Source organism: Aethalodelphis obliquidens, unplaced genomic scaffold, assembly GCF_003676395.1.
Source record: "Aethalodelphis obliquidens isolate GAN/ISIS:26980383/991018 unplaced genomic scaffold, ASM367639v1 scaffold89, whole genome shotgun sequence".
In the NCBI taxonomy this organism is placed as follows: Eukaryota; Metazoa; Chordata; class Mammalia; order Artiodactyla; family Delphinidae; genus Aethalodelphis; species Aethalodelphis obliquidens.
In genome coordinates, this window is record NW_020838033.1 from 2,008,066 (window position 1) to 2,034,581 (window position 26,516).

General features: G+C 43.4%; 1 protein-coding gene across 3 annotated transcripts; it reads right to left on the bottom strand.

Moving 5' to 3' along the window:
- Positions 1–3,622: 3,622 nt before the first annotated feature.
- CALCOCO2 (calcium binding and coiled-coil domain 2) lies at positions 3,623–26,288 on the bottom strand. 3 transcript variants are annotated; one of them, XM_027094333.1, is made up of 13 exons: positions 26,219–26,288; positions 19,012–19,201; positions 14,575–14,677; positions 14,286–14,419; positions 13,349–13,474; positions 12,386–12,474; positions 11,936–12,005; positions 11,309–11,431; positions 10,922–11,008; positions 8,112–8,207; positions 6,428–6,563; positions 5,162–5,190; positions 3,623–4,651 (listed from the first exon to the last, which is right to left on the bottom strand). In XM_027094333.1, the coding sequence occupies exons 2-13, from the start codon at positions 19,189–19,191 to the stop codon at positions 4,478–4,480; spliced, it is 1,347 nt and encodes a 448-aa protein (XP_026950134.1). In that variant the 5' UTR covers positions 19,192–19,201; positions 26,219–26,288; the 3' UTR covers positions 3,623–4,477. The 3 variants fall into 3 exon arrangements, with proteins under 3 accessions (XP_026950134.1, XP_026950135.1, XP_026950133.1); XM_027094334.1 differs by having other exon boundaries at positions 3,623–3,920; positions 26,200–26,274; XM_027094332.1 differs by having other exon boundaries at positions 26,200–26,267.
- Positions 26,289–26,516: the final 228 nt, after the last annotated feature.

The window sequence follows — 26,516 nt, forward strand, 5'->3', positions numbered from 1 at the left end:
AATGTCTTCATTAATCTTGCAGATCCCTCGAGGGAAGAACTTTTCTATTAAAAAAAAAAAAAATCCTGGCCCTGTATTAGCTCTGCACACTGTGGGTGCTCACTAAATGTTGACTGACTGGGTAAACGACAGACTTAGTTCCCCAGAGTGTCATATTCTTTCTTTCCACAGGGAGAAAGTAATAACACTAGGCAGAACAGGCTGGATCCCTTCATATGATTACCTGGGATTTGTGGGCTGGTGACTCTTTACCCCAACTTTATTGGGTCCATTCATCTCCACAAAATAGATATTCCCAGAGACCACCAATGCTGCTGGCCAGATGGTAGGCTACCATTAATTGGCCTGACGCTACTAATCACAACTGAAGCGCTGCCTCCAGCCCAAGAGAGGGGGAGAACCCAACACTGCTGAGGCAGGGGTTGTACTGACAAGTGTGATTTAACCAAGGTCAACAGTGCTGAACCTGCTCTGTATCTGTATTTAAGACATCCTAGGGACTTCCCTGGCGGTCTGGTGGTGAAGACTGCACGCTCTCCATGCAGGGGGCACAGGTTTGATCCCTGGTTGGGGAATTAAGATCCCGCATGCCACATGGCATGGCCAAAAAAAAAAAAAAAAAAGACATCCTTTTAACCTTTTAAAAACATACCAACTTGAGATATAACTCACATAGCACACAATTCACCTGTTAAGTGTATAATTCAGTGGTATTTAGTATATTCACACAGTTGTGCAACCATCTCTGTAATAAATTTTAGAACATTTTCTCTACCCCAGAAAGAATCTCCACACCCATTAGCAGTCATTCTCCATTTCCCCCAACACCCAGCCCTAGGAAAATACTAATCTATTTTATTTCCATAGAATATTTTCTTATTTTGGACATTTCATATAAATGGAATCATACAGTATGTGATCTTCTGTGACTAGCTTCTTTCACAGCATGTTTTCAAGGTTCGTCCATGTTGTGACATCTCAGTACTTCGTTCCTTTTTATTGCCAAATAATATCCCGTTGTATGGCTATATCATATTTACCCACTCATCAACTGACGGACATTTGGGTTGTTTCCACTTTTAGCAGGTTATTTCTCCACGTTTCATCTTATTCATCTATAAAAATGGGAGTTAATAGCTGTTTCAGGGACTTCCCTGGTGGCGCAGTGGTTAAGAATCTGCCCGCCAATGCAGGGGACACGGGTTGGATTCCTGGTCTGGGAAGATTCCACATGTTGTGGAGCAACTAAGCCTGTGAGCCACAGCTACTGAGCCCACGTGCCACAACTACTGAAGCCCGCACGCCTAGAGCCCGTGCTCCACAACAATAGAAGCCACCTCAATGAGAAGCCCGCGCACCGCAACTAGAGTAAGCCCGCCCGCGTAGCAAAGAAGACCCAATGCAGCCAAAAATAATTAATAAATTTAAAAAAAGCTCTCTGTTTCGAAGGGTTACTGAAAGTATACATGGACTATATGAAATGTATTCTAAACTATAAAGCACTACATGCTTATAAAGCCATTATTTTAATATTTATATGAGATCAATTAAGGAGATCTCAGTGTAATTTCCCCGAGCTTGTGGCCTGTTGTTGGTTAACTCAGGAGAATTAGGTGCTATCTCTTCAGGTTTGATCTCTATGTTATGCTGAGTCCATTTTGCTTTTTTCCCTAGGTAATGGACGGCATCTTTTTGCCACAGCCTACCATCTCATTAGCATTTGTTGCTAGGAGACCAGGTTAGAGAGTGCTTAGCTCAGTGCAGTCCACAGCCACTGTAGAAAATCACTCGAATCCCAGGATCATATTTAAACATCAAGGCAGTTCCATTTCATCCCAATTTTTAGCAAGATGAGGCAAAAGGGCTGAAGCTACAGGTGTTCTTAGGGGTCTAAGTTTACCAAATATCTTGCCAACTCTCCCTTCTCTGATTTTAGGTTAGCTTTCCTTCACCACTCACACTCATGTATGCCAGGGTGACTTTTTTCCCCACTGCTTAGTGAGTGTGCTAAGGTAACGCAAAAACATTTTAATATTAGAAAAGAGAAAATGAACTAGGAAGGAAAACTTGTTGCCATAATAAGTACACAGATTCTCAAATCCATTTTGCTCCCACAAGCTGTTATTTCTTGCAGGAATTTTCCAGCTTTAAAATCTGTGGGTGTAAGAGGTATAGACGGAAAAGGCTGGGGTGATGATTGGATTATGTAAGAATGACTGTTTCCTTTACCACTAGTAGATGCCTCGAGCGTAATTTCCCCTTCAAAGCCTTGGTAAGAGCAGCTGGGGATAATGAACAGTGGTTAAAGATGCTTTGTTTTACATCCAGCAAAAAGGATGATTAACACCTCAACTGCTTTTTTGTACCAAGCCTGTGGAAGGGCTCCTGCTGCTGTTGATAATCACGGTAACCCTCAGGGTAGCAGGGGCAAAGGGGTGGGTGATTCACCAGAAAATGGTATTCGCTGATTTGGGTTATGTGCACCACTGCTCCTCTCCATTCGTGTGCTTAATTAAGAGCTGACTAGTATAAAATAAATGAAACTGCAATTCTTCACTGGAACTATCTGGGGAGCAACAGAAATTTTGCAGGAAGGGTATCTGCCAGAAAAACTGTGTTACTCTCTCCCCGTTATATTTCTATTCATTCATTCATTTATTTTTTTGGCTGCGTTGGGTCTTCGTTGCTGCGCGTGGGCTTTCTCTAGTTGCGGTGAGCGGGGGCTACTCTTCGTTGCGGTGCGCAGGCTTCTCATTGCCGTGGCTTCTCTTGTTGTGGAGCTCTAGGCGCGCAGGCTTCAGTAGTTGCGGCACGTGGGCTCAGTAGTTGTGGCACACGGGCTTAGTTGCTCCGGGGCATGTGGGAACTCCCTGGACAAGGGATCCAACCCTTGTCCCCTGCACTGGCAGGCGGATTCTTAACCACTGCGCCACCAGGGAAGTCCCATATTTCTATTCTAAACTTTGTCTTAATGTCACATCTGATTCTTACAGGGCAAAGGCTTATGAGTCCAAGAGACATCATATCGAAATGGTGATACGGGAGAAGCAGTGGGAGTATAGTCTCATCTTCATTTTATCAAAGGAGAAATAAAGGTGAGGAGCTGTGACTAGGACAATACAGTTAGTCTAAGGCCTAACTTAGTCACGTCAGGGAAAACCACAGAAGGAATGCAGAGCTATAATTGGCTCAACCTGATGCACAGCATCATGTTTCACATCATTCAAAAGTTTCTGTAAAAGTCTCTACAGTGACCAGCTGGCTGACGGCCTGGGAGTCATTTCCATTTGTTCAGTCCCTGGGGTGGAGAAAATGGAATTGCTTCTTATAGTTCAATTAGGCAGATCTGGATGGAGGGAACTGAAGTTAGTTCACAAAAGGTGCCCAAATCCACACCCTTTCAAAAATGCACAGAAAGTTAGAACAAGAAAGTCAGGGCTCCAGATTTCTCAAACTAATGCTTCGTCACCTCCCTCTCCACCTCAAGATAATGGCCAGGACACTCTTTTGTTGACTAGTTAAGACAGGTGAAGAGAAATCCTTGGTGGAGTCTATAATTCTGACAATCCTTTTGATTATACTTTCCCCACAAGCTTAAAAATAAAAAAACATGAACTCAAGGTTTATTTTAAATTACCAAAGTCCCTGAATAGAGGACTAGTTTATTTTTAGTATTAAAGCGATTAACAATAGTTCTTATTCTAACTTATCCATATTCAAACTCACCTGCTCAGAAAGTTGCAAACCCATACAGTTTCTAACAAGTCCCACTAACCATTAAGAAAGGACTTACAACAATAATAGTTATGTGCACAGGAAAAAACCAGAGTAGAAAATGCCAGTCAGAGGTATCCAGAGAGAAAGCCTTTCTGTGAGTGAAATATTTCATGTCCATTGTTCAGGAATGCTTCCGTCGGGAGCTGGGAAATCAAGATGAGAAAACTTTGGTATCCAAATTGGATATCTGGGTTCTCTGCCATGCCTTTTTTGACTATTCTAAATTAGTTGGAGAAGGAGGCCTGAGGAGGAGGTAGAAATTCTCAACCTCTGATCAGTCACCAGCCCCAGGGTTAGGACTGAGGACTGAGTACAAACACACTCAAGGCCTGACCTTGAATGGCAGTGGGACAACCTGGAAAACTACTCACTTAGTACTCGAGTCAGGCCTCCTGTGAACAGCCAGGTCAGCTCCAACCCAGGGCCTTTATGCTGGAGACCCTCGCAAGAATGGGCATTTTAGTTGAGAGGCTGACACAGCTGGAGTTATGTGACTTAAAAGGTACTAAAACCCACAAGGATGGAAGTAACAGCCCTTAACACTATACTTCAGATAATTGACATGACTCCACCTATAGGGCAGCAGGACTAAGTAAATCCCTAATGATTCAGGTTAGGCAGGATCTTGGGTCATAACTCATAGTAGAAGCTTCTACTCTATAAAATCCATGTACAGTATAGATCCAAGAGGCCGGGACACTTAGAGAGTGTGGCACAACACATGGTCTTCAAAGATCTGCTTCTCTTTTGCTGGGAAGGCCTTGTCACAAATTGGACAATTCAAACTAAGGGGCTGCATGTGCTGCTCCAAGGTGTGATCAAACAAGTCATCAGGAAAGTCTGATTTGCAGGTGGGGCATTTCTTGATGGAGAGCTGGGAGGAAGAGCAAAGAGGTCAGTCCGAATGTAAGCTATATGCGGCAGAGACTGTGTCTGACTTTCTACTATATCCTCAGCACCTAGCATCATGCTTGGCAGATGGTAGGTGATCAAGAAATAGAGGATGAATGAACAAATTCACATTTGGAGCTACTCACTGGGGCATTCTCTAACCCCAGGATTGAAAGGATGTAATACTGCCTGGAAGGAGCACTGGACATACCTTGTTTGGCTACCTGCCTGGTTCATATCTCCTCCCTAGTCCTTCTACCAAACTCAATTCACAGGTGAAAAATCTTCAGCAGAACACTGATGGATGAACTGTGTTTTCTTCTCCCCGCCCTAACAGGCTCTCTCAGCTTTCGGCACTGACCAAATTGACCCTGCTGACTTGGATTATCACAGTGAACCAGTCTCCCTACGGTTCTCCCGTGAACTGGATGGAGCAGGAAGGGAAATCTTCTCAAAGATTTGCTGTGGGCAATCTCAGGAATCAAATACTTACCAGGCTGGGGGCAGGACTTTCTTGGATACCTGAAGGTAATAAAAAAGACTGCACTCAATGAAATGCATCCTTAGAATACATTCTCCAGCTGTGTTCTAGCAGCTGTTTTTTGTAACCCTCATTGTTCCCCTTCTGATTCTTTAGCTCTCATATATACCATCTACTTTGATAGAGGGGATCTATGTCAAGGATAGTGGGAAAAGAGGAAAAAATAATGAAGTGGCATTTTCAGTAGCCATTATATAATCAGAAAAAAACAATAAACCTATTTTCAGTGTGGAGAAAATGAGATTTTAATGAAAACAGTAACAATTTAACACGGAAATAGTCTGAGAATAGATTTTAAGACCAAATCCACACAGTCATTTTTTAAATGAAATGTTTAAAAATATACTTTTAAGGAAAAATAAACTTGTACCCCTGCCTGTTGCAAAGATCAGATTGTGACTGTTAAGAGAACAGGACTGGGCTTCCCTGGTGGCGCAGTGGTTGAGAGTCCACCTGCCGATGCAGGTGACACAGGTTCGTGCCCCGGTCTGGGAAGATCCCACATGCCACTAAGCGGCTGGGCCCCTGAGCCATGGCCGCTGAGCCTGCGCGTCCGGAGCCTGTGCTCCGCAACGGGAGAGGCCACGACAGTAAGAGGCCCGTGTACCGCAAAAAAAAAAAAAGAGAACAGGACTGCTTTAAACTGTCGCAAAAAAGCAAATGAGGTCTCATATCGCTTTGGAGACAAAAAAGGAGGAAAGTTCCCTGTTTGGCAAAGACATCTGACCCCGGGTCCTTCAATGACAAGACTGGTTGTCACCCCACTTCCTGTCCTCCAAACCACTCAGGAGTCTCTGTTGAGCACATCCCTGCTACCCTTGGTCAGGCCACGGGGGTGGCTGCCTAACAGCCCATCCTGGGTGGCACAGTCCGCCTCTCGTGCTTCCACTTCCAAATCTTAATTAGCCTCCTCAGCTTTAGATGTATATATCTTCTACACAGAGACATTTCTCTGACTCATATATTTGGAATATAGCCACGGGACTCAATTTGTGTCTGCTGCCTCTAGGCGAATGATCTATTTGTGTCTTCTAGATTCAGATGTATTTCTCAATTAACACTTCTTGCCTGGCAGTCTTTCTGTTGGGTACTCAGCTTCTGCCCAACAAGTCTTAACAATGAGGCTGGTCTTAATTAGCATTTCAGATAAAAAGAAAATTTATTGGAGGAAAGGGATGCAAGCAGGGGCCTCCACCTCGAATGGCAAAGTTGTCTTACCAGAATACGGGTTTCCATAGACAAGTCCTGGGTTTGGTCTCGCACCTCCTTGATTCGAAGCAGGCGCTTGATACGGCAAAGAGTCATAATTCAGACCCATGTAACTCAGCAGTGTGCTGTTCTCCATCTTCAAAAGCTAAGGATAGAGTATTTAAAGAGACATGTTAAAAGCCAACAACAAATGGCCACAAGGAACTGGCCAGGGATGCCCATTACAGGTAGTTCTCAATTAACAGTGTGGCACTGGAGAAGCCCAAGAAAGGATAAACCATAATCCTTCAAAAGGGGAAGCAGCAGCCTCAGTATTCCAAAGATCTGAGTTCTTAATATCTGAATTTAAATATGTATTGAATTTTGTTTAGAATGAATGCAAAAAGGAATTTTAAACCTTTAAATACACACCAACTGAAGGGGGTACAGAAGTTTTATGGATATGTGAGGGTGGTGGGAGCTATGTTAAGATTGAAATTGTTACACATTATTGAGAGCAGAATGCTTTTTAGTCTCCTTCCTAGAACAATTTTCTTACATAGTGTGAATATTCATCTGATATAATTTTCCCTCTTCATGTTTTATCCCATTAAATGGATATGCCAACAGAGAGTGAGAGGGAGGAAAAAAGAGAGGGAGGGAATGCGAGAGAGAGAAAGAATGTAAGAGATCAAGCCACAAGGGGGACAGGCAGCGTTTAAAGTTCTTAGAAAAAAGAAAATCAGTAAATTTCCTCTTAACATCTTCAGAGGGTTTTACTACAGTTCCTAACAAAGCTCCAAATATCAGATCTTTCTCTTCTTGCTGCAAGTTGTGTGCATTCTTCCTCCCCATCCGCTGCACACCCTTCCCCCACCCCCAGCCCACACCGTCGACTACTTCAAAGTCAAAGTACCGCTAACTAAATCAAGAGGATGAGAATGACAGGACCAGAGACAGACCCCGAAGCCTTTCTGCGAAATTGAAACACATTGGCATAAATGATATAATCAAAGGTAGAAATGATCACTTGGAGGCACAGCCCAGAAGGTTATGGAGAGGGTAGAGATGGAGAATGGCTGGAGGTGCAGATCGGAGGAGCAGCCAGAATGCATGGACACCTGCTCTTTGATGCCAGCAAGCACGTGAGAATGACTTCAAGTTCAACCTTATTTGCTGCCATCATCCTCAATCAATCAATAATAATGTGTTAGCATACAGCAGAAAATAAATACTGGTTGGATGAAAGAATGAACTGATGAATGAATGAATGAATGCATGGTATTTATTTGGGGCCTACCATGGGTCCAGCACTGGTACAGACCACCACTTCTCCTGGTTTGGCAGCAGAGAAAAAGAAAAAAGTTGTGCTGAAGGAAAAGGGTCCCTCAGCTAGCACAAAAATGATGTAGGATATTACTCCCCAAAGACAATACTTAGAATAGCTGTGGAGTTAAAAGCAAAAATAATAAGTTAGATCTTCATCAAGGCTGTTCCTTTCAAGGTCACTACTGCCATGCCAAACAAGCTTCAGTTACAGAACAAAGAATGGGTTTTGCGGTAGATTAGGAAACCAGATGAAATGTACCCTTTGTTTGGGAGCAACTGTCTCATCCAATGTCCCAGAAAGGGCTCTTTTGTTTAACTTTTTATGTTGTCATCACATCTCTGGGTCACCCTGCTCCTTCCCTTAAAAAGTCTTTTACACACTTACACTATTTTCTTCTTCCATTCTCTCTTTCTCTTTCTGCAGAACGTTATATATAATCTTGTTCTCACTCAGTCTTTTTGACAGGTCAAAGTTCTGGTCCTGTCAAAAAAAAAATTAGGATTAGGACCACCTATTGCAGTCTGGATCCAAGGTGGGGTAAAACAAGATCAAAGAGGATCTGGCTGTCCAAAGTGGTGGGACTGAGGTGGTGGAGAAGGAAATGGGGGTAGGGAGGAGTGGTACCATGGAGGTGATGCTGACTTACAGAAAAATGACTTAACAAAATGCCTGAAGGCTTGGGCTGGCATCAAGATGCCAGTTTCGTTTGGTTTAGCTGGGAGTAAGTGACCAAAGAGAGAAAAAGTTAGCTTGGGGGAAACCTCAAGACTGGCTTAACAGAATTAGGGATAAACTGAGCTTTTTTTAAACCCCACGCAACCATGGAAACAATCATCATCTTTGTCTTGAATAAACATCTCACCCAACACAGCGTGAAGCACTGAGTTAGGCTGGTGTGACTCCCTCCCAGTGTGAAGATAGGCATATGGACTCAAGTTACACTGAGGAAGAAGGAACCCTGGAAGGCATTTATCCAAGGCTAAAAGGAACCCAGACTGCGGTCCTAGGCTTCCCAGTACGATGGGTTCACCTGACTAGTTTCATGGAGCCAAAACTCATAGGCATGCTTCAGCGCTTCCCGACACCTGCCTATATACACACACATGCGAATACCTCACAAAAACACTTTAAGCTAATCCTACCAGTTGTGGGGTTTTTTTTCAAGATTTTTTATTTGAATGCTGTGCACTTCTAGCCGACCCTGAGGTAGTAATGCGAAAGGGGGCTACCCGATGACAGTGCTGACTGCAGGCCCCTGGTTCCCCACCCCCACTGGCTCCTGCTGGCTCTTCTGGTCCTGGTTCACTTCCTCAAAAGGCAGAAATAAGAAAGCACTATCTGAGTCTGTACAGAAACCTGCTCAATGGTTATAAAAACCTTCCCTGAGGGCTTCCCTGGTGGCGCAGTGGTTGAGAGTCCGCCTGCTGATGCAGGGGACACGGGTTCGTGCCCTGGTCCGGGAAGATCCCACATGCCGCAGAGCGGCTGGGCCCGTGAGCCATGGCCGCTGAGCCTGCGCGTCCGGAGCCTGTGCTCCGCAACGGGAGAGGCCACAACAGTGAGAGGCCTGCGTACTGCAAAAAAAAAAAAAAACCTTCCCTGAGACCCATGGCTGAGCTGGGGCCTCTATTTCTGGGGATCTCCAGGCTGGTTTCTGGCCCCATACTCCATCCCTCTTTTTAGCAGAGGGTGTATTCTCCTTAACAAGGGTGTACAATCCTCTGGGCTTGGTCCAGGAGCCACAAACCTTCACACCCTTTGCTTCCTGGGCCCCTCATCTCTGTCACCTACACGTGCGGCAGCCCTGAGTTGCCTGATCTGTTTGTGGAGCCGCTGACACTCTTTGTACTTCTCTAAGAAACAGGCTTTCCCGGCCTCTACCTTTGCCTTTAGGCGTTCCACCTCTTGTACTAGCTGCTCCTCCACTGCTGTTTTCTTGTTCTTAGGCTCCTGAAGCCTAAGATACATAGTCGTCAGAGATAGGGGACTTTTGGATGCATGAGGAATAAAGAATTGCTGTCAGACAGCTGGGGAGCCCCTGGATCTTTCAAAGTATTCCATGAAAACCAAGGAGGTTCAAACCTTTGAATGGCTGTAGATTATTTAAAGCAGATTTCTTTGTTACATCAGAGGTCACAAACTCAAAAGTGCCAATAGGGGCCTGGCAAGTAATGGAACTGAATGAAGGAGTGGGATGTAACAAAACAGTGAGGACGGCAGCCACATGGGGAACGCATGACCCATCTAAGGGGTCAGCAGCTCCAGCTCCAGATACTGCTACTGGGCGGGAGTGTCGGCTCATATGTTGCCAGAGCCTCTGATTTTTCAAGAAGCTGGAAATACAAATTTCTTTTAATGGGAAATGTTCCCATTTTTAAGTGCTGTTCACCAAATCAGTTTTTTAAAAAACACCATCTAGAACAATAAAACATTCCTGTGAGCTATACTTAATCTGTGAGTTGAAGATTTTCAAACTTTGTTGCATCTATTCTTTATTATATAAGCTAAAATACGCAGTATCTTATATACAGTAGGTACTCAATGATCAATTAGATAATGATTGAATGAATGAATGATGCATAGAGGATATGAGTTACATTCCCAATAACTGGATATTCTCCACACATCAGGAGTTCTCATGTCCTTACAACAGTTCAGAAAATGGAGCTTCTAGGCACCTGTGATCACCATGAGGCCTTGTTTCCAACAATATATTATAGGAAATTATTAGTCAATTAGGCTTTCATTACTATATTACATAGCTCAGAACAATTTATAATTATGATAATCGCTAACATTATATTAATTATAACAAAATTTGTTTGACTACTATAATATCTTCTAATTGTAGAGCTCATTTGACAATCATTAATTTGTCTGCCCTGACAAAAACTCTTTAAGAAGGGGGTAGGGGTTATTCTGTGTGATTCCTAGCCCAAGGCTCTATTTACTACAATCTCTCGTGAAGTTTAACTTCCAATATTCCTTTTCACTCGTCACATATTAGAAATGCCCACCTCTCCTCAACAGTCTATAAATGGCAGATTCTCTGTCCCTTTGGGTAGAGAGAAGAAAGTCCAGAGGTAAATGCTATTCTAATCTGTGTCATTTATCCTGTCCATCCCCTGAAAATAGGCTCTATCCCTTCCTTTCTTTAGGCTCCCTCCCACATAGCCATCCAAAGACAGACATGCCGTTAACTCCTGTTCTTTCTTCGCTGCAGTAGTTTCTTTCTGCTTCATCTCCTCCACTGTCCGTTCGAGCTCCTTCCGGTGTTCCCTCTGCACAAAAACAGATTTCAGTACCACTGCTGGGAAAACACACGCACACGCACACGCACAAGCACATGTGCGCACGCACTGGGGAAAGGCCTGCTAAGCTAATGAGCGAGCAGGGTGCAGAGAGAAAAGCAAGTCTTCTCTTGTAAGTTTCTGAGAAAAGCCGTTAGATACCTCATTTCAGATGGCTTCCCTGAGACCTTTCCCGCAGCCAGTGACACCCAGGTATATGATAGAGCAAAGAAAGAACAATCTATATATTTTTTCACAAATGCCTAAAAATATTTTGTTCCATGACTCTACCTGTTCAGTTAAGCTGAGAAAGAGCTGGCCGTTTTCCTTTTTCAGGTCCTCCAACTGCTCTGCTTTATCTTGGACTCCCTGAACAAGCTTCTCTATTTCTTTCTCTTGAGTTGACAGCTGGGCCTAAAGCAAAAATAGTGAATGTAACCAAAATAAAAAAGAAGGAAAACTAAACAGGAACAATGCTTTTAAATGTGCAGTAACATAAAGAGATGTGTGTTCCCCAGCAACTCCCAGCTGCCAAATACCCCTAAGAACGTCTTCACTCTTCAGCTCTACCTTACACCTGAGAATCTAAGGCTCAGCTGAGTAAAATCTGACAAGCCACCCTTTAAAGCCCCTCTTCAAGGCACAGCTTCCTAAAAAAGAGAGTCCTGCTGCTACCTGCTTTACATTCCAGGCTTTTTAGTAAGACTTTGCTTGAAAAGATTTTGTAGCTAAAAGAAAAGTTAAAAAGGGTGTGGAGGGCCAAGAACGGAAAACACACACACTGAAACTGTAGTGTGATGCTCTGAGCGATCCACCACTAGGCCCTCAGTACAATGAGCTGTATCTTCCTGGGCCACCGCAGTGGAGTGGTGGCAAGGCTAAGGAAATATACTTTGGCAAAGGTTTGGCATTACCTACCTGAAGCTGATCCACTCTGACTCCCATCTTTTCATTTTCTGAGGACATCTTCTGGTTTTGTTCTTTCAGCCTGTGGAAGTGGAGACGACTAAGTGAAAAAAAATACTGATTCTAGGTCAGCTCCCCCAGACCTTAAACGATTTAAGGCTGCCTTGGCCCTAAGCCTGCAGAGTTATTTTTAAATCCACTAGTCTCTTCTTCAGTCCTATTTTGGCTTCCTGACCTCAAACTGCAAGTGTTCAATACTTAACGCTAATACTTGAATTCAGGTCATTTGTCCTTACAATTCTGATACTAATTCTCTAACCTAGAATCAAAGAGCTCATGAATCAAAGAAGGAGAATCATACCTATCACTGTCATAATAGGAAGACTGTTCTAAAATCTAATCAGACCCTGCCTAAGGGTGTCTATAATACAGCAGCTCCTCCCATTCAAGAGTCACACTCACTGAAGAAGCTCTGTCTCCCAACAGTCCTTCTGCTCTTTCATTGTCTGTTCCAATTTCTTATTGATGCTCTTTAGGGTTTCTAGCTCCTCCTGTAGATTGAAACATCAAAGGGACTTAACATTTCTAAGACAGTGTTTAGTATCTCAGGCAGCCAACAAATATTTATTGAGCACTTATATGTCAGGCATATAGCATGACACAGCAGTGAATGAAATATCCAAGTAAAAGGAGTTCTATATTAAAATGTTCTTAATATGTTCTTTCCATATTAAAAATACATCTACCTTAGGAGTTTGGGATTAACATTATGCACACTACTATATATAAAATAAATAACCAACATGAACCTACTGTATAGCACAGAGAACTATACTCAATATTTTGTAATAACCTATACGGGAAAAGTATCTAATATATATATATATATATACATATATATATATATATAAAACTGAATCACTTTGCTGTACACCTGAAACTAACACAACATTGTAAATCAACTACAACTCAATTAAAAAAAGGAAGAAAAAAATACATCTACCTAATTTCTCTTCTAGTGGAGCTTATATTTGTCCATTAATTCATTAAACAAATATTTACTGAGTGCCTATTACACACCAGACACTGTTCTGGCACTGCAGACACAGCAGTGGGCAAAATAAAGGTGCTTTTCTCCTAGAAACGTGCTGTCCAATTAATTCATGAAAGCCACATACATAATTTAAAAATTTTAGTAGCAACATTAAAACAAGTAAAAAGAAATAGATGAAATTATTTTACTAATAGTATATGTATTTAATTCATTAAATGAAAATATCATTTCAATATGTAAACAATAAAAAGGAAATCTCTAATATACTAAAATCTGTGCCAGATATTAGTATAAGGGCGTGAGATCACAAGAAAAACAGAAAATGATTCTGATCTCCAACCTCCAAGTTCACCTTTAACCAGCAGCCATACCTGCTTCTTCTGGAGCCTAGCCTGCATGTCTGCGTTCTGCTTCTGGAGGCTGACACAGCTGTCCTTCAGCTGCTTGTTTTCCCTGCAGAGCTCCTCGTTGTGCTGCTCAATCTCTTCCACCTCACCCTACGAAAGAACGTTCCATAAACTCATGTTTGGCCCTTTATAGCTCAATGGATATTCAAGTCCCTCTAGCAGAAAATTCCCATAGGCTGGGATGGTTAGGGTCTAGCTGATTCCCACTCACTGTAGTGACATCTGTTTACCCCAAGTGGAAGCAGCCCCTCAGTATGTAGGGAAGCGGGGTAAGAGAGGTGTGTCTGTATAATTGCAGCATTGAGGCTGCCATTACCAAGAAAGAAAGATAAGCAAAATTAAGGCCACAAAAAGTTAAAAGGGGTAATTGACAAAAGAACAGAGTTTTTTCTTGCAAACACTTAATATTGTTTGTCTCTCCTCTCAGACTTAGCTCCTTGAGACTGGGACAGGATTTTAATTGATTCTTCACTACATCCCTAGTGCCTACCAGAGTGTTGGATGGAAGTAGGTGTCCTGTTAAATAACTGAGTAAGCAAATGAATCTGAGAGATACAAAGAAGAATATCTGGTGTGTCTCTCCTCAAAGGAGCTTATAAAATTTACTATGGTGATAAGATGTGCAGATGACAAAAATTAAGTAACTGGGAAAGTTAAATAACTGAATGTCAACTGAGTTACAGAAGTTTTAGAGAAAGGAGAAATCACTTATTGTTATGATTCTTGTTAACATTCCTAAGTCATTCCCTTAGGAATGGTGGGTTTGAATGGGTACTGTATAAAATTTTCCCAACAGTTAACTGTTAGACATTCAATAAAGGCTTACTGACTAAAATTCTACCCTATCCTGGAATTGCTACCCTTAGCGGCAGGAAGGGATTGAGATGAGATGCTTACAGACCTGAGTGGTAACAACCAGGATGTCCTCCTCATTTTCTGGACAGAACTGGAAAGGGATACTTGCCCCCCGGACCACACCATCCTGATCCACATAGCAGAACTGGTAATACTCATCATCCTTGGGCAGGTAATAAGCTGAAAACAGAACATGATTTTTAATCCAAAATAAGGTCTATTCAGAAAACTAAAAATCCGGAAGTCTTTTATCTACCCAGAAAGCTCAAGCTCAAGGGAATTAATTAGTCTTGGCTGCTAGCTGTCTTCTACCTTTGATCCAGTATTTTTCTCACCTTTGAACTGGACCTCCTGCTGTTTGGGAGATTTGCTGTTTAGGTCAACAGGCAAAGTAACCCACATGAAGGTGTAGTACTCACGGGTTGTCTTCCATCCCACCTGCAATGACAAGAGGCTCTTGTTCAGCATCTGAAAGCGCTCAGGTTTGGGCCACGTCTTCGTAAAATGCACTTTTTGTTATGTTGATTTTACAATAGAGTAAGTTCATTATGATAAGATCTACCCACAATGGATCAAATCTTGTTTTTTGACTTATGATAACTATATATACAATTAAAAACTGGTATGCACACACAGAGTCTAAATTACTTGTCTTAGAAGGAAACAAAAACTGGCCATTCAACACCCAGGACAAGAGTTCCAAATATTGTATCTCCAAGTCAGACATAGAACCGAGAGTGATCGGGGAAAAGTTGTGGGATTGTGAACCTTGATCCCGCTATTTTCCTACAACAGTGTTCTTGGAACTTCTTAATCAGAAAGCACTTCTGATCTGCCCTCTCCACTGGTTCGTCCTCTCCTGTGTCCAATTCAGTCTTGTCACCTATACCAACCCGGTTATATCACTGCGTTTAAAAGTGCATTTTATTTTATTTATTTATTTATTTATTTTTGCGGTACACGGGCCTCTCACCACTGTGGCCCCTCCCACCGCGGAGCACAGGCTCCGGACGCGCAGGCTCAGCGGCCATGGCTCACGGGCCCAGCCGCTCCGCGGCATGTGGGATCTTCCCGGACCGGGGCACAAACCCATGTCCCCTGCATCGGCAGGCGGACTCTCAACCACTGCGCCACCAGGGAAGCCCCTAAAAGTGCATTTTAAAAATAATGTGTGTGTTGGGGTTGGATGCAAGAGTGTTCTTAGACTATGAGGTACCAGATAACTGAGTCCAATCTGTAGAGTTTTCTTTCTTCAGTGTTTTTCTTAATGCATGTTTAATGAAGGCTTTTTGGTGATAAAGATAACAACAACAATCTGGTAGTCATAAAGGCCCCTTCTAGGTATGGAATGCAGTAAGCCGTAAGATATAAGGATGCTGTAAAATATGCCTCAGAGCAGGAAGCTGGCGAAGTGGAAAACATTCTCACTAAATGTGAAGAGCGGTAAAAGACGGCTCAAATCCCATCTGGAAGATGAGAGTACACCGGAGAATAGAAAAGGAGCCGTGTGTCTTCAAGGGGAGAATACTCAGCAAATAAGCAAAATTACATTTATTGCCATATTGTGACCCTGCCTGAGCCCAGTGGGAAGAAAAAGAACTAAAAATAAATTCCACGTTCATATACTAAGGAATCAGAGCAGGGTTGAAAAGGCTGTAAGTGCATCACACATACTAGGGCATGTTTTAGTGTCTCATTAACACCCACACCATTGCTGTAAGCACCTCTGGGCCACTGAAACCTGTGGAGGTACAGGAAGCAGGAATTTTATGGAGTCTTCATTCACATCCTGGAGTTTCTTAATGCACTGTGACCAAAATATCATCTAGGAAGGCCTAAGAATTACTGCTGCCTTGGAACAAGGAAGCAACTTCTAGCCACCTGCGATTTCTGTCCTTGGCTCTTCCATCTGAGCAGTCCTAGTCGCAGCCTGCCTCTTGTGCTATGACATCTCCCCTCCCCGGAACCTTGGAACATCGCATAAATGCCCGGGTAAAGGAGAGTATGGAGCACAGGGCTCCACGTTGAAGGAAGAAAAGCTAACTCCCATCCACTTTAGGCTTTATCACTGGTGGTAGCTTTCACTCTATGGAGAAGATGTAGCATATTGCACGTGCAGAAACATTTTGTGAGGGCCTACTTGGTGCTGGGAACCAGCGGTGTTAGGGCAGATGAGGAGTTGAGGGGTATGATTAAGACTACACTGCAAGAACACCAGGAGCACTTTAGAAGTGAGCTAGGAAGTACACAACTTTACAGTCAGCCCTTAATTCTCTAACTGACCATCTGTTGTTCAAAGGAATTCAGCAGAAAAGAGGAAGAAAAGCAGAGGTTTGGGAGTCAAACAGGAAGGTCACCATCTTGAGTACATTCACTTTATTCATCTGTGCACAAGCAATACTACTACTTACCTCAGGGGGCTGCTGTGCTGTAAGGATTAAATTAGAAAACACAAACACACACACACACACACACACACACACACACACACACACCCTCATCAAAGACCTAGCACATCATATGTTCTCAAAAAGTTTGTGTTCTCTCTTTATTAGTCTTAAACTTTGCTTACACACTTTAGGGTAGGTGTTCAAATCAACAGCTTTGTGACAATGAACATCAGAGGCCATTCTCTGGGTTAACCACAATTTCCTTATTGTGGTACGCAATACCTCTGAAATGAATGAAGTATAGATGCATTTAAAAACAATGCTTTTAAACATTTGTTTTTAAAAAGAATAACACTTTCGGGACTTCCCTGGTGGTGCAGTGGTTAAGAATACACCCGCTGGGCTTCCCTGGTGGCGCAGTGGTTGAGAGTCCGCCTGCCGATGCAGGGGACGCGGGTTCATGCCCCGGTCCGGGAAGATCCCACATGCCGCAGAGCGGCTGGGCCCGTGAGCCATGGCCGCTGAGCCTGCACGTCCAAAGCCTGTGCTCCGCAACGGGAGAGGCCACAACAGTGAGAGGCCCACGTACCGCAAAAAAAAAAAAAAAAAAAAAAAGAATACACCTGCCAATGCAGGGGACATGGGTTCAAGCCCTGGTCTGGGAAGATCCCACATGCCGCGGGGCAACTAAGCCCGTGCACCACAACTACTGAGCCTGCACTCTAGAGCCCGAGAGCCACAACTACTGAGCCTGCGTGCCACAACTACTGAAACCCGTGCACCACAACTACTGAAGCCCGCGCGCCACAACTACTGAAGCCCGTGTGCCTAAAGCCCGTGCTCTGCAACAAGAGAAGCCACTGCAATGAGAAGCCCACACACGGCAACAAGAAGTAGCACCCGCTCACCGCAACTAGAGAAAGCCCTCGTGTAGCAATGAAGACCTGACACAGCCAAATAAATAAATAAATAAATAAAAATAGGGCTTCCCTAGTGGCGCAGTGGTTGAGAATCTGCCTGCCAATGCAGTGGACATGGGTTCGAACCCTGGTCTGGGAAGATCCCATATGCTGCGGAGCAACTAGGCCCGTGAGCCACAACTACTGAGCCTGCGCGTCTGGAGCCTGTGCTCCACAACAAGAGAGGCCGCAATAGTGAGAGGCCTGCACACCGCGATGAAGAGTGGCCCCCGCTCGCCGCAACTAGAGAAACCCTCGCACAGAAACGAAGACCCAACACAGCCAAAAATAAATAAATAAATTAATTAATTAAAATAAATAAATAAATAAATAAATAAATAAATAAAAAGCATAAGACTCTCATCTGTTTTAGAGTGAAGTCCTCACTGGAAGTTGCTCCGGCTGTCCCTCCGGTTGTCCACTACCCCCACCTCTAAACACCAGCCTTGTTACCTACAGCTTCCATCGTTCTATCACTTAGCTTGGAATTCCAAACAATTAAGGAGAAGGAATTCGATGAGGAAATGTGAATTAGCATCAGCTCCTACACAGTGCACTCAAGAACGATGTCTGATTTTAGGATGAACAGCATTGGTAAACAAGCACATGACATACTGAGGTGTCAAAACAAAGGTCACTTATGTTGGGACTCAGCAGTGTAAGTTACTTACGTTTGACCTTTATCTCTGTCTCTGTAATTAGGACGATTTGTCATTATGGTGTGTGAGTGAGTGAATGAGTAAGAGTGTGCATGTGTGTGTTTGTGTGTGAGGGGATGTCAGAGACAGAGATACAGAGGGGGAAAGAAGAGGAGCTAGACAGTAAGTTGACTATAATAAAAAGTACCATTTCTGTACTTGAGCTGACAGGGCGATTAGACACTGGAAGAGGAAACCGAGGGAGCTCATAAACTTTCCGTTCTTGGAAATCTTCACAAAGAAGCAAGACACGCTTATTCAGGAACAAACTTCTTGGATGCAAGATATAGGACAAGGTAAATTTTCAACATCCTTTCCAGATTTGTAATACTTATATTAAAACAAATTAAACACTGTACTAAGTAAGCAAGTGACATTTAAATTCACAGAAATTATATAAGGGGCCACCTACCCCAGTCAAGTCATAGATGAATATTTCAAAATAGGATAATTTAAAAAACATTTACATTTGGTCTTTGAAAGTATAATAAAACTTGTGGATTGTATGATTTGCTATCTTATTTTAGCTTAAGACTGAAATTAAAATTTGAGTCCTACAGCACATGCTGGTGTGTGTAGGGAGAAGTGCTAGGGAGCTTAGTTTAGGATTTTAACATTGGCCACACATATATGCAAAATGCTTATAATACAGAGACAGACACACACTCAGGTAACTAAGATGAACCTCTAGTTCCCAGTCACTTGGTACTAAATTAAGCACTTACTCTAAAGATGCCAATCCAATCCTTTCGACGGGGAATGAAATGCTGGGTGAGGGTGTAATAGCATGTGATGTCCCCTCCAGGGACGTAGAACTTCTCCACACTGTTAAAGATGACCTGAGAGAAATGACAGTGGTCCAGCAAGACAGCTGATGTGGGGGGATCTTCTACTGTCTCTTCCATGGTAGGGGTCCTGTTATGAGATATGGGATAGAATAAGGCTCAAAAAGGGTTGTCTGAAATGCTGGAAATTTCTGGGCTCTCACCCAGGAAACATTCAGTTCGGGGCAAGTCAGTTAAAGCAAAAGCCTGACAAGTATTGAGATCACACAACTTGCTTTCGGTTTCACTATGAGCCACTTTGCATTCATAACTTCCTGTGCTATAAGAATTTTCTGAGTCTCTGTGACCTCTTCACCACAGGCACCACCACCCTCACATACCCTTGTTCTCTGCTCACATCTAGTTTGCTCCCCTTCCTCTAAATGCCTTAAGTAAGGCAGCCTAGAGGTTCCTGAGCTGGGAACTGTTAAGACTTAGATTCTAAATTTTTCATTCCAACAAGCCCTATGACTTTTGGAATGTCAATTTCTCTAGATTTCAGCTTCTCTATTCAATTTCATTTATCCTGTAATTATCGGGTCCTTCTATACATTAAGGCACTCTGCTAGGAGCTGGGGATGGGTGCAGAAAGAAAGATAGGGATGAGAGAAGGAGATTATTTGACATGCAGTGGTGACGAGCATGGGTTCAGAAATCAAAATGTTGGAGTTCAAATTCCAGCTTCATCACCTATTAAACGCATGCCCTTGGGTAATTTACTTAACTGGACTCTGTGCATGGTTCCTCATCTGTAAAATGGGGCTAATAACATCTACCTCATTCTTTTTTTTGTGAGCATTAATTGAAACACAGGCATACCTCGGAGACATTGCAAGTTCAGTTCTAGACCATCTCAATAAAGCACATACCTCAATAAAGCAAGTCACACAGTTTTTTTGGTTTCCCAGTGCATATGAAAGTTATGTTTACACTATACTGTAGTCTATTAAGTGTGCAGTAGCATTATGTCTAAAAAAATGTACATACGTTAATTGAAAAATAATTTATTGCTAAAAAATGCCAAAGACTTCCAAAAGTAACATCAAAGACCACTGATAACAGAGCACTGTAACAAATATAATAATAATGAAAAAGTCTGAAATATTGTGAGAACTATCAAAATGTGACACAGAGACATGAAGTGAGCAAATGCAGTTAGAAAAATGGCGCCAACAGACTTGCTCAAGGTAGGGTTGCCACAAACTTTCAATTTTGTAAAAAAAAATAGTATCTGTGGGCTTCCCTGGTGGCGCAGAGGTTGAGAGTCCGCCTGCTGATGCACGGGACATGGGTTCGTGCCCCGGTCCGGGAAGATCCCACATGCCGCGGAGCGGCTGGGCCCGTGAGCCATGGCCGCTGAGCCTGCGCGTCCGGAGCCTATGCTCTGCAACGGGAGAGGCCACAACAGTGAGAGGCCCGCGTACCGCAAAAAAAAAAAAAGAAAAAATAGTATCTGTGAAGCAGATAGGTATGCCTACAATGTGCAGTGTCTAGTCCTTAAATCAGTACCTGCCATAGAGTAGGCAATTCACACAAAGTAAAGGCTGAGTGACAGAATAAAGCACGTGCACAAAGTCTGGATAAAGAGAGGGTTTTACAGATGTTAGTGACTATTACGTTTGTGTTTCTTTTCTTTTCCGTCAGTCTTTGCCCTCAAAAGAGTCCCAATCCGATATGGAGGTTAGATGAGAATTTAAGTGACTGCCAAATAAGTGCAAAATGCTCTTGGGTTCAAAAGAGAGAGAAATGAAACTGGTTAGGAAAATGAAGAAAAGCTTCGAGGAGTGAGTAGAATCCTAGAAAAGCCCTCAAGGAAGATTAGAATTCTGACAAATGTGTTTGGGGGTGAGGAAATTCCAGATGAACGAAGCAGCATGCATAAAAGCAAAGAAACAGAAAAATGCAGCCCATGGAGGACAGCAAGCAAGTTTGGATTCCTATCTATAAAATGGGGATAGTAAGCTGTATTTCACCTTTCTAGGTCATAGTACAGATAAAATGTGATCAAGGATGGGAACTATTGGGGAGATAAAAACAACACACAAAAGAAAACAAAGTCTTTTGAATTGTCGGGACCTCAAAAGCCACATGCCTGTCTTCTAAATGCATTTAGTGAGTCTATGTTTCTCAACCCAGAGTTCTACTGGGAAATGAAAACAATACTGCAGCTCTACACAGCAGATGCAGAAAGGGCTGTACATTTGCAAATACTACTACATGGTATCTTACAAATTCAGCTGTTAGAACGTGTTGGAAGATTGTACACACACACACACAGACACACACACACAGAGACACAGAGACACACACATACACACCCCTTAAAAAAACAGTAAGTACAATAACCAGAAAAACACAGTAGCTCTTCTAGCTCTGCCCCACCCCACTTATTTCCTGGTTTATTTTGAACTCTAAGCAAACAGGCCTCCTCTTCCAGCTCCCCCAGAAGTCAATTTTTTCACAGAGAAGGTAAGAGGACTTTGAGGCACTGAACTGTCTGTTCTCGAGACTGAGCTAAGGAACTAAGAAATGTACTAGCTTTCTGGTTTGTGACACAGTTTGGCCACATCCTCAACCTCAAACCTCAGATCAGTTTTTCTAAGGAAGAAAGAGGTCACATTCCAGCCTAGGCCAGTACTTGTTCCTCATGATAAGCTGTTACAGACTACTGATCTGTTGGATGCTGTGGGAGGTTGGGCTGGGAGATTTCTCAGCTCGCAGACCCCTGTCTTTCCTAGTGGTCTTCAGTCACACTGAGGCCAGCATAGCCCCTGTGTCCTAAGCCTGGAGCACCATTTATCTGAGCATGTGACTTAATCTGTCCTTTACTGTGGATCATGAGAACACTCAGGTAAGAGTGAATTCAGGGCCTGTCTTTCAATTAACCTAAATGCCATCATACTCCCTGTTCTTTTCCTTCATAACACTATCACCACTACATACACAACAAAACACCTAGCCCATAGCAATCACTTATTGCTATATACTCATAGTACTTACTCACTGAATAAATGAATGAATAAGGTACATATGCAATTCATCAAAAAGTGAAAGGAAGCGGCTTTGTAGGTAAACAATGCTGTGAATGATGGAGGGGCTGATTATTGTCTTTAGCCCTGCTCTTAACTTGTTGGGTACCTTTGGAGAAGCTGTTTCTCAGCTTTCTCTTTTCTAAAATAGGGTGAGGCGGGAGTTCCCTGGTGGCCTAGTGGTTAGGATTCTGGGCTTTCACTGCTGTGGTTCGGGTTCAACCGCTGGTTGGGGAACTGAGATCCTGACAGAATCTCACTGAAGAAAGGACAGCATACACACACAAAATGACATGAAAGAGCTCATATTCTGAGGCCTGAGTGCACAGCCAATGGAACCTTCATCTCTTGTCATTCATCTGAAAACCTAACATCTGTCTGGAAAAGTCAACAGCCTTGGTTCCTTGCTTATCAAAAATATAAGAGACTCCATGAAGTTTTCCATTTCAGAGACCTCATTACATTCCCAGAAGGACTCAGGGGACACCCAATGGCACTCCGGGTGTTTGGAACTCAATCATTCTTGAAATAAAAAACTCTTCTGCCAAGACTGCAGAAGGGTTTGAGGAGGTAGAGTGAAGAAAAATAGTGGCTTTTCTGCTTCTTACCAAAGCCGACGACTTTTAGAAAAGGCCATGGGTAAACCTAGAGCATAACCATGTCAATCTACACTGGGTCAGTGAGGAGGTACCTCATTCAACTTTTCCTGGAAGGAAGCTATCTACTGATTTTTAAGGTCAGTGATCCTTAAAGCTTATCCTCCCTCCCAGCGATAAAATTCCCTGGGAGAAATGGGCTCCAACAACGGCTTGGGAAATTGTCTTTCTGACAAAGCAGTCTAGAAATGACTGTTTGTGGCGGGGGCGGGCAGGAAGGATGCGGAAGGAAAATTAGAATGATTTAAGCATCAGCTCCCCTCTTTTAACCACTCTTCCCACTATAGAACCTGTCCACCATCCACTTCTAATTCTGGCAATATCCACAGAGACAAGGAAGAGAGAAGAAATACAAAAAGAGCAAATGTTAAATTTAGAAACCTAGAGTCATTAAAAAGCAGTGGGATGAATTAGGCTCCCTAGAAGTCATGGAATGGTATTCCACTTAATTCCTTACTCCTACCCTCAAATCAAAGACTGGCCATATAACGAGTTACCAGGGAAAACAAATAGAAAATTTTAAAAACAAACCATCAGGGCTTCCCTGGTGGCGCAGTGGTTGAGAGTCCGCCTTCCGATGCGGGGGACGCGGGTTCGTGCCCCGGTCCGGGAAGATCCCACATGCCGCGGAGCGGCTGGACCCGTGAGCCATGGCCGCCGAGCCTGCGCGTCCGGAGCCTGTGCTCCTCAACGGGAGAGGCCACAACAATGAGAGGCCCGCGTACCGCAAAAAAAACCAAAACCAAAAACAGAAAACAAACCATCAAACGTGGGAAAATAATGCAGAGATTCCACAAACTGTCAGAGGCACTTTAGTTGGACTCTGACACAGTTGCTACTTTTTCTTTTTTTTCAGCTCAGTTTCCAAAATGATTAGGGTCCTCAGAGGAGGCAGGCAATAATAGGCAATATATCTTAAAATGAGTCTCCCGAACTGGCTCCTGGCTTCTAAGAAAACCTGACACATTTTCATCTAATGAGCTTCTCAAGCCTAATACAGTACTCCCAGGACTGTTCCATGAGGGCATAGATTCTCCTATATTCTCCTGAAGGAACAAGAAGCCAGTTCTACTCCTGCTCTTTCTTGAATCTGTAAACTACGCTGATACGCTTTTTAGCAGAATAATTGAAAAATGTTAAGCTTTCTGTCTTTTTTTTTTTTTTAAGCTTTCTGGTTTAGGTTCTAACAGTGCAAATATTCAACCAAATCAATTCACCAATTTTCCTAAAGCTTTCTCCTCATGTGTGCTGAACCACAAAGAATAACCTTATAAAACGACAGCAACAAAAACTAAAATTCTAGCACAAAGAATGCCCAACATTTTTACATTCGCCTTTTATACCAGTGGGCACATGTTTCAAGAGAAGTGAAGACTATAGATTATAAGTTTCTCTGGATCAGTTCACAGAAGGAAACCAAATGAATCCACAGCCGAGAGAGAAATGCCAATCAGTTCTTCATTTGGGAATAGTAAAAACAAAAATAAGTAAAAACTAAACACACATTCAACCTAATCCCTTCATCCTTCTGCTTACTTAAGTTTCTAAACTACTAGCAATTAGCAAAATGGACAAACTGATTTGAGTTCCACTCCCCCTGGCCCTGGAATAGATGCTTCCACAAAACTACCCTTTAGAGAACACTGACAATAGATATTATGGATGTGTAGATGGCCCTGAGATGGGGAGCAAAAGCACAGACACATAGTCACTGGTCCTCAAATTATGAGAGCCACTTGCTCTAATCCGAATTTTCCAAGTTCATTCCAGTTCCTTACCTAAAATCTTTCTAGTGCCTTAAGTAAATTTTGTACCCCCAGGAGACTTTTAATACCTAATTCAGTAACAACTGTTTGGATTAGCTGCCCGGCTTATTCTAAGCAGCCTTCATCCCACATACCACAACACCACAGTGCCAACAGTACTAGGGAAGAACAGAAAAACTGTTCTGGGCAACCAGGAGAAACTGCGAAAAGCTCCAAGCTGTGGACTAAATCTCCATTTTATTCCATTTTACTTTACTGAGATTTTATACTTTTTCTGTGAAAAGGGTGATTCAGCTAACCCTTGAAGTGACCTGGGTAGTGACAGTGTTTGAAGTGTAATAGAAAGGGGACTAAGCTAGGAGCCAAGGCACCTGGGTTCCTGTCTTAGTTCTGCCACTAACTAGCTCTGAGATCTTGGCCAAGTCACATTACCTCTTTTTAGGCCTCAGTTTCCTCATCCGTAAAACACACGGATCAGGCAAGAAAATCTCTAAGGAACTTTCCAGCTATAATGATGATCCCAAGTGGAGGAAAAAGGAAATGAAAGAGTTTAACTGTCTTTTCATCTAAGAAAATGAGGAAGCATGGTATTATATTAATGAGCACAGTCAAAAATTTTAAAGAGCCCTATTTGTACTATCTGACTCCAAAGACCACATGACTTGTGTTACGTAACTCTTACTACCTTTCTTAGGGTCCTTCCCACTCCACAGCTGTCATTTCTGCAAAAGGGTACAGTTTCAAATAGAGGCCCTCTGAAAGTATCGGTGAAAGTCACTCACCTGGATATTCCTTAATCATGTGCTCTACACAGTCTACAAAGACCTATTGTATTAAAAGTCTTTTGCTTTTAACAGTTTTTGCAATAGTGGAGATGTTATAATACATAGCTTTTGTATTATTCTACTCAGCTCCAACCATGGCCACTTGTTGGCTTACATCAGAAGCAAAGAATCCAAGTGATAGAAAAAAGTTTAAATGTCCAGGAGGGGTTGAAATCATAATAAATTAGAGTGGGAACATTAGCCCCAAACTAAATTGGGGGTGGGGGAAGATGGGGGGGATGGTGGGGAGGGAGGGGCCACCGGAGATCAACGGTAAAGAAGCAGGTCACCGCACCCCAAGTGCTCTTTCTTCTCGGTCGTCTAGAACATCTCCAATTACAAACGGCCTCAACTGAAGGAAGGGGGCTTCAGGGATCAAGACGGGGAAATTGAGGCCCAAAGAGAAAGTAACTTGCCTAGGGTGACTGGGCAAGGTCCGCCCTCGGCCACAGCCACCAATGACGTCAAGCACGGGGATTAAGGAACCAACACGACCTCGGCCAGAAAGGCGAGGGCATGACGTCGTGACTTCAAGACCCTCACTCGGGTCAGAGGATTCCTTCTGCCCCAGGAGCCGCCCACCCGGCCCCGGGCACTGAATCCCTACCCTCCTCGGGGAAAAAACTGCCCTCAACCCTCCAAGGCCGCGGAGGGGCTCCAGGGGCCCCATGACGCCACTCTCACGGTCACCCTAGAAGGATGGAAGGAGGTGAAAACCGAAACCAGCCGCACCACTGCCCGCCCATGGCCCTTTCTCAGGACTGGATGTGTGAAGTCGGGGAACCCGAGGGCCCAACTGTCCCTAATTGCCCACCTTCACTCCAGGGACTCACCAGGGGCTACAGCCAGCGGCGGCGCCACAGCAACAGGGCGGGAAAAGAGACAGGGGCGGGGCTGAAAACCCAGGGCAGAGCGGTCCCGTCTGACCCCGCCCGCTACGTCGTAACGGTCAGTAAGCCCCGCCCTCACCGCGGTGCTTTTGGGGACTTGTAGTGTTTAGGTGACTGGGCCCCAGGGTTGCTCCGCAGCCCTGTATGGTTTTCCCCAGTCTGGAGCAAAGATCACATTCCAAGGAGCCTACTTCTTTCCCTAGAAAGAGCCATTTACCTTCCTTTAAAAATTTTTTTTTTT

What these genes read in the sequence shown, in the direction of transcription:
- CALCOCO2 (XM_027094333.1), bottom strand. Translation starts at nt 19,191, where the DNA reads ATGGAAGAGACAGTAGAAGATCCCCCCACATCAGCTGTCTTGCTGGAC. An exon ending in TCCTGGTTGTTACCACTCAG is followed by an intron (nt 13,475 to 14,285) that starts GTCTGTAAGCAT and finishes GTTCTTTCGTAG; the next exon opens with GGTGAGGTGGAAGAGATTGA. An exon ending in CTATGGAAACCCGTATTCTG is followed by an intron (nt 5,191 to 6,427) that starts GTAAGACAACTT and finishes TATTACCTTCAG; the next exon opens with GTATCCAAGAAAGTCCTGCC.